The sequence below is a fragment of the Bidens hawaiensis genome, unplaced genomic scaffold (assembly GCF_021521415.1).
Source record: "Bidens hawaiensis isolate Kalapana, Puna unplaced genomic scaffold, B.hawaiensis_p1.1 tig00002123_1, whole genome shotgun sequence".
NCBI lineage: Eukaryota > Viridiplantae > Streptophyta > Magnoliopsida > Asterales > Asteraceae > Bidens > Bidens hawaiensis.
In genome coordinates this window covers 3,411,488-3,419,973 of record NW_027491112.1, presented here as the reverse complement: position 1 = coordinate 3,419,973, position 8,486 = coordinate 3,411,488, and the positions used below count along the sequence as shown (strand labels likewise).

The 8,486-nt window shown below is 33.7% G+C and overlaps 1 protein-coding gene across 1 annotated transcript; it reads left to right on the top strand.

The window, feature by feature from the left end:
* The first annotated feature begins 535 nt into the window (after window positions 1-535).
* LOC143607389 (ABC transporter G family member 12-like) lies at window positions 536-8,259 on the top strand. Its single transcript, XM_077082853.1, has 9 exons — window positions 536-1,051; window positions 4,237-4,316; window positions 5,215-5,679; window positions 5,872-5,994; window positions 6,129-6,263; window positions 6,345-6,632; window positions 6,723-6,995; window positions 7,543-7,650; window positions 7,784-8,259. Exons 1-9 carry the CDS (start codon window positions 799-801, stop codon window positions 8,138-8,140), a joined length of 2,082 nt encoding a protein of 693 aa, XP_076938968.1. The 5' UTR covers window positions 536-798; the 3' UTR covers window positions 8,141-8,259.
* The last annotated feature ends 227 nt before the right edge of the window (window positions 8,260-8,486 follow it).

Below are 8,486 nucleotides of genomic sequence, written 5' to 3'. Positions count from 1 at the left end.
CATGAACAGTTTTGCGTTTTCTTTTATATATTATATTGTATCTCAAATTAACTGGTGTTTTACTCATTCAACCTAGTGTTGACAAAATTATTTGTATTTTATACGCATATGCAGGTTATCGTGTGAATTAATATCAGGAATTGTTGAAGGATCAAGGATTGCTTATGTTAGAAGAGATATTATCAAAACTATAACAAGAATTAGTTAACTTTGAAATTTTGAATTATCTTGTTGCCTTATTTTTTAATTATGTACTTTGTTTTGTTTGGAATTGTTTGAATATTTAATTTACGTGATAGTACCTTGAGAGCTATGAGCAATCAACTCACGTCCCGACATTTCCGTCTTAGATTGGGATGTGACAGATATACTATCAGAGTTCCAACTTTGAGATCATTTGTCCAACTTGAATATGTATGTATTAATTACATTATATGGGTTAAGTAAATCTCACTCAGTCTCCTTAAGTAATATACCCAAATAGATATGCAGTTAAACACACAAAGAAAGCAAATGTATTAGTATTACACATCCATACATATTACACCAACTTCCTGAACACTATTCATGGCAGCATTAAAACTTACTTCGCCACATTGAGTGCAAAATGACACTACACTTTCTTTTTTGGTAATAACATCTTCTCAGACCAGAAAGCCCTTTGTTCTATCACCCCCTTATCTAAGACATTAATCACCCTCACCCACCCATGACTCACCCCACCACCTATATTATATATATCCATGCAACAAAAACAAATCTTAACACAAGCTAGCTAGGTTATTGATTAAGTGAGATATGGAGATAGAAGTGGCAGTGGGTCATGAGGTGGTGGGTTCAATGGATAGTGGCGATGGTAGTCGTGTAGGCGGTGGCGGTTTTGGTGCTTATTTGATATGGGAAGATTTGACAGTGGTGTTACCAAACAATAGCAATAAACCAACTAGAAGGATATTGAATGGGTTGACAGGTTTTGCTCAACCATCTAGGATCATGGCTATAATGGGTCCTTCTGGTTCAGGGAAATCAACACTTCTTGATTCTTTAGCAGGTATGAATATTATTTATTTGGCTATATATATATGTATATTTGTGTATATGAATTGATTCATATACTTATTATTTGTTAATGTCATCATATAAGATTATAACCATATTTCTCTACTACAAAAATATTTTTTTGTTGTCTATTTCAGTGTTTCTTTATTTATTAATATGTAATAACTACTGCTTACATATATGAAGATTTTATAGATGCTATAAAGATTTCACTAGCTTCAAACAGTAAAATTTCTAAATAAGTTTTTTAATTCTAAATTTTAATTTCTTTTTCTAAATTTGAAAAATTGCATGTTTAAATCATAGCACAATAGCCAACCTTCATAAAATGTCACTTTAGCTAAATCAGATTTCAAACTTTATTTAAAATCAACAATCCTCTTTTAAAGCATCAAACCCCATAAAATATTAAGATTGTATAAAAATTTGTATTGTTTGAGAAAGAGTGGGATCCATTTGTCCGCATCTCCGTTCGCTCTACTCACAAACCAAGTCCATGGACTTCACCTCCACAACAAAATAGGTCTGCTTTCTCCAAGTCCTTTGTGTTGCCACATCATCTAGATCTTGGTATGGGAAGCCCGTTGTGGTGCTGATCCTAGGTTCTTTTCCAGGTGAAAAAGACAATAATATCTGATAAACTTTATTATCTGAATATTAAAGTTATAGTTAAGGATAAGAATATAATTGTTGGATCTAACTTATAGTGAAATTTATAATAATTGCTGTGGATATAAAGAATTTTGGTAAGATGGTTTGGTCAAAATAAATACTCCATCTTAGAGATTTTAATTATATATTCTTTGTGTAAGGGATATATAAATATCTAAAAGAATTAGTTGTAAGTTAATTTGTACATATGAAAACGAGAGGAGCCAAATCGGTGAATATCGATTCACTAAAACTTCGTATCAAGTCAAGCTTATACGAGCTCTGATTCGAACTCAGGTTTCATATATAGGTTTCATATATAAGCTTGAAGATTTACGAGTCTGAATAAATCTGCTGTTTAAAGAAAAATATTTTTTTATTTGATATAATACATCTCATTTATACTATAAGTATTATATATAATAAGATTAATTAGATAATATACGGAGGTTATAACGATAAAAGTTATAAAATTTGTGCAAGTATATAAATAAAATAACTAGTAAATTAATAAATAGTAAATTATTTGAATTCGAGCTTGAAAAACAACTTACAAGTAAGGCTCGATTTCTCTGTATAGAGTTTGAAACGAGTCGAGCCGCGTTAAGCTTGAGCTATTAAGTTATGAGTTGAACTAGAGTCTAGACGAGCATGGAAAGTCGGAATCAACTCGACTTGCTTACACTCTGTATAGGAATGACATAAAACCGAAAGTGACGTTGTTTATAGACTAAACTCGAATAATAAAGGAGTTTAATTGGTTGATTTAGGAGTACGTTGTCTAATTGATCGATTGGTTTGAATATTTGAATAACCTAGTTCTCTTATGGGGTTGGTGGCTGGGTGGCCTATTGACAAAGGCAAAATCTTTTAAACACCAAAATGAAATGTTTTGGATTGAAGTCTCCTAACAATAAATAAAATCCTCATTAAAAAAACGTACAGGCTTAAATGTGAATAGGCAATTTGGTCGAAACACAAATTAATGAGTATTAAGTACTCGCACAAAAAAACTTAATTGTGGCAGAGTGGTGGTTTGAGCTCATGGGTGGTCGGTAGGCCTCATTAATTTTAAGCATTTAATCTTTTTGTTTATATATAAACATATAAACCTGGTTTGAGCACATAGAATATGTTTAGGGTAAAATAGGTGGTTACTCAAGGTTCATTAATACTCATCAATTACATAATGTTATGCCATTTACATTATATATTACCATGTCAATGAGTTTGTGATGAAGTGGTAAGGGAGAGACCTGGTGTTCCATGTGGCCCAAGTTCGATTCCTGATAATGAGAGACTAGATGAGTAAGTGACATTCACTAATCGGATCCTTGAACCGAACGGGTTTTATCTCACCGCATTATCGTGCCTTCGGACGAGTGTTCACAACATTGGCCTTATTTGAGAGTTCTCCTGAATCAAAAGACGATTGTATCCCAATGTAATGAATTTAGTCAGTAGTCCATTTAAATGATTCGTCGGCCGCTCAAACAAAATCTCTCTTTAGTACATAGTGTATTTTATAAAATCCATAATCTATTCTCTTTAATATAACATGACTATTATATATGGCTATAAATAAACACACAATACATATTGCGACTACAACGAGGCATCTATCATCGTTACAATGGTGGCTAAAATCATTAACTTAAATCGGCATAGTTTGGGATATTTTTATTCTTTGGTCTTGTAATTCATATCAAAGATTCTAGTTATGATTTGTGTTTTTAATCTTCAACTGTGATACCATATCATATGATGTATGATACTTAAGAGACATAGTTAATTTGTTTGAATAATTAATAATATATTTTCTTGTGTGAATTTCACACAAAATTATGTTGGACAATGAGTGTAGCATCTATTATCAAGCATATGTTTAACCTTGAACAATATTTCATTGTTGTAAACTATAACATATAACATAAGTTTCAAAGTTAATCAGATTTTTTATTCAATGTGTAAATGGCGTTTCGTTTTTACACATTTGCCACCCATCAGTCCTTGATCAACTGATGGAGTTGATTTTCAAATTAAATGCCATAGTTTGTTTCTGATAAAGAAAGAGATATTTTGTACTTTTTTATTAAGTTATATTAAAAGGAAGTAACAACTACTGTACTTGTCACACTGTTCTTTCTTAATGAGGTTCGTAATTGATTTATTACAATCAAAGTAATTTTTATTTATTTGTTCTTTTTAACGGCAAATTTCTGTCAGCTGCGTACTTGAACTAAAAATTACGCTATTATTTCCGTCTATATAATTAATTTTAGTTACAGGTAACCATAGTCCATAGACCCGGTGCTTGTAATTCTACTCATCAAACTTAAGTTACATAACAATAATCCAATTCTACAAAATATGAATATATATATTTAATGTTTCTTGGCCACCTGCATTGGATCACTTCTCTTCTAATAATTTTAATTTGTGATCATTTGAGATGGATATATAAATTCCATTGTAATTTCTGTTGTATGTCTAACTTATATATATATTTTTTATAACTGAATACAGGAAGATTAGCAGGAAATGTCATAATGACCGGAAACATCCTACTGAACGGGAAAAAAAAGAGGCTTGATTATGGTGCCGTTGTAAGTAATGTGTACTGACCGTCTTACATATAATCAAGTTTACATAGTCCTGTAAGCGAACCGAACGTTCGGTGAACTGTTCATGAGCCTTTCGGATGTAAATTCGTTTATGATTGTTTATTTAATAAATGAACGAACATGAACACATGTTCTGTTTGTTCATTTATGTTCATGAACGTTCGTTTATGTCTGCTTATTTATGTTTGTTTATGTATTAATAGAAAATAATTAAATATTATATGGATGACTCATCTACTTAAAGGTTTATATTTGTTAATTTGTGTTTCTTTCAGTGTTTTCGTTTATGTTTGTTTATGCTTGTTTGTGTTCATTTACATTTGTTCATATATGTTTATTTATATTATTTTATCTTTATTCAGTTTGTCCATTTACATTAAAACAAACGAACATAAATGAACACACATGTTCATTTTTAAATAAACGTACATGAACATATATCTTTGTTCGATTAAGTGTTCCTGTTCGTTTAAAGGTAAATGAACGAACACGAACATGCCCTTGTTCATGTTCATTCGATTCGTTTACAAGCTTTCCATGAATACACCGGTCTCAATCTCTAGGCTCTGCCGATTTTATGTGTTCATGAACCGCCGTGAACACATTTATTTCCTTAATGAACAAACCCGAACATAAAATCTCGTTTGGTAAGTGTTCGTGAGCCATTCGTGAACACGTTATCTCCTTAACAAATGAACATGAATAAGACCTTGTTCGTATTCGTTCGGTTCCTTTACAGCCCTGCTTACACATTGATTCTTAACTATATAGGTTATTGTAGAAATTTTAAGTTTTTTAGGTGTGGTACATTTTCTTAATGATGTAGTATTAATTAATGTGACATTTGAGTATGGTTATTGATTAAAAATTTTGAACCTAGGCTTATGTCACCCAAGAGGACATACTAATGGGAACACTAACAGTCAAAGAAACAATTTCATACTCAGCAAAACTAAGATTACCAAGAGACTTAACTAAATCTGAGGTCAATGGAATTGTTGAAGGAACAATAATGGAAATGGGCCTTCAAGATTGTGCTGATAAACTCATTGGCAACTGGCATTTAAGAGGCATAAGTGGTGGTGAGAAGAAAAGACTTAGTATTGCACTTGAAATCCTAACTAAGCCCACCTTGCTGTTCCTAGATGAACCCACTAGTGGCCTCGATAGCGCGTCTGCTTTCTTCGTGGTTCAGGCCCTTAGAAGTGTGGCTCGTGATGGTAGGCGAACCGTTGTCTCCTCTATTCACCAGCCGAGTAGTGAAGTTTTTGCACTTTTTGATGATTTGTTTCTCTTGTCGGGTGGCGAAACAGTCTTCTTTGGTGAAGCCAAACAAGCCGTTGAGGTACTTGTGTTATTTACAGTAGACAGAGGATACCTTATATCTGGCCTTGATTAAGTGGGCCCAATATATTTATAAGAATATAAGGTATCCTCTGCTCTACGCAGTGTAACTTATATATATTTATTTATTATTTTAGTTAAACACTTAAATACACTTATATATCTTAATGACATTTTAAAAGTGGTAATTTAGTTCTTTGCGGATGCGGGTATACCATGTCCAAGTCGACGAAATCCTTCGGATCACTTTCTTCGGTGTATCAACTCTGATTTTGACAGGATCAACGCTACATTGCAGGGTTCTCAGAGACTAAGGGTACATTCTTTTTATCTTTTAGTGTGAAAATGGGTGAATGTATTACTAATGCGACAAGTTGAAAAGAGGATGCGTACGTTAAGCAAAACCCTTTATCTGATTACTAGTAAACAATATCGTTTTATGTACCGCAGGACACCAAAATCATCTGCGCTACAACTTTCTCAAGTTCATCAACCGCGCAAATTAAAGGAATGCTTGTTTATAAATACAAATCCTCAACATACGCAGCGGCTGCAACAACCAGAATAAAAGAAATATCAACCATTGTAATTAACTAACTCTCTTAAAACTTAAAACATATTAAGATATCATTGTTTTAACTGTTTTAAACTGTTTCAAATTGATAGGAAGGTCTAGTGGTTGAAACAAAGGGTACTGGAAGCAAGGCCAGTTGGTGGAAGCAGTTAAAAACATTAACAAAGAGGTCTTTTATAAACATGAGTAGAGATGTTGGGTACTATTGGTTAAGGATAGGGGTGTACATTGCTGTATCTATTTGTGTTGGTACGGTTTTTTACGATATTGGAACAAACTATCACGCAATGTTAGCTCGTGGAGCGTGTGGTGGATTCATTTCGGGTTTTATGATCTTCATGTCTATTGGCGGCTTCCCTTCATTCATCGAAGAAATGAAGGTATATAATTATAATTATATATAACTTGTTGGTAATTTTAGTGTTATCAAGTTCGGAGATGGTATAAAGTAATGATTTATTTTTGTGTAGATTTTTCAAAGGGAAAGGCTCAACGGGCACTATGGCGTTGGCGTGTTTATTCTTTCGAACTTCTTGTCTTCCTTCCCGTTCTTAATGATAATGTCGTTCAGTACGGCAGCGATTACTTACAATATGGTGAAGTTTCATCACGGGTTCTACCGGCAAATGTATGCTTGCCTTGATCTTCTATTGTCCATTGCGGCTGTTGAGAGTTCCATGATGGTTATTGCTTCCTTTGTTCCTAATTTCATGCTGGGAATTATTATCGGTGCCGGTTTCATTGTAAGTTTCATTTGTTCGTTTAATTAGCATTTTATTGACGCAAAGCGAAAGCACAAAGGATAAAAGAGATAATTACAAAAAAAAACTAGTATATTATTGAATGAAATTAGCCCATCAATGGATTGCGCGTTTTTAGACTAAAAAGTAATGAAATCGGAACCCCAAATGATGGAATTTGAGCCTGACAACAGGCCCATGATCGGGCGTGTCAATATCTTTTCGTTCACTACTTATGAGCCTCTAACTCCACCAGTAGCCCAAGTTTTGCTTTATTTATGCTGGGCCATTTCCAGCCCGCATCCCCGTGTCTAGTTGGTCCCAGTAGGAGTCAGCTAACTCTTGGGTTAACCCGTATCATTATATTTCTTGATTATATGTTCACATAAATCCGGAAGCAGCCTCTCTATCCCTATGGGGTAGAGGTAAGGCTGTCTACATTTTACCCTCCTCAGACCCTAACATAGCTTTGCTATTGGTGGGATATACTGAGTACGATGACGATATGTTCACATAAACCATCAATCTTAATGAATACCTTGATTTATAGGGTGTGATGATGATGACGGCAGGGTTCTTTCGTCTCCTACCCGATCTTCCAAATATATTCTGGCGATACCCGGTTTCTTACATTAATTATATGGCATGGGGATTGCAGGTAATAAATTAAGTGTACCTTTTTATCAACTTGTTACCTGTTTGCCTTCTGTATCAACTGTATCAACGTAAACACTACTTTTTAATAAAATATAATACAATATCTAATATTTTAATTCATCTTTACTTCCCAGGGAGCATACAAGAATGACATGATTGGACTAGAGTTTGATGCTGAATACGAAGGCGAACCAAAGCTACCCGGAGAGATAATACTAACCACCGTGCTAGGGATCCAACTCAACCATTCAAAGTGGTGGGATTTAGCAGCAGTGATGGCGATTATTCTCCTTTACCGACTGTTGTTCTTCGTTATTCTCAAGCTGAAGGAACGAGCTAAGCCGATGGTTAGAGAAATTTATACCCGAAGAACGCTAAATCATCTGAAGAAAAGAGCATCTTTTAGGAAAACTTCACCATTTCCTTCGAAGCGACACCAGCCTGCGTATTCGTTGTCATCTCAGGAGGGGCTTAACTCACCACTTCACTAGATTAACTTGGTTATGTTTGGAAGATTTAATTAATGAATCATGTGTTTTGTTATAATATGCATGGTTACAATACAGTTAAATGTAGACAGTTTTATAATATGCAAATTTCCAAGGTCTGAACCAAAAGTGATTTTGATTATTGATGGTTATTTTTGGTACTGTACATATGTGTTAGAAATTGGTCCATAGTTTTATAATGTTGATACTCTTTTACGTTATAAATAAACAATAAAAAAAGGTTAGGATATAAAAATGCACAAACGCTTAGGGCATCTGTAGTGGAGGGGCTAAACACTCCGTTTTTTTTGTGTCACGTCAACACTATATAAACACAAGGGGTTGTTTT

Bases quoted from the DNA above. Each gene is read 5' to 3' on its own strand.
- LOC143607389 (XM_077082853.1), top strand. From the start codon at position 799: ATGGAGATAGAAGTGGCAGTGGGTCATGAGGTGGTGGGTTCAATGGAT. The intron at 1,052-4,236 runs GTATGAATATTA...AACTGAATACAG, and splicing joins ACTTCTTGATTCTTTAGCAG to GAAGATTAGCAGGAAATGTC. The intron at 5,995-6,128 runs GTACATTCTTTT...TATGTACCGCAG, and splicing joins AGGGTTCTCAGAGACTAAGG to GACACCAAAATCATCTGCGC.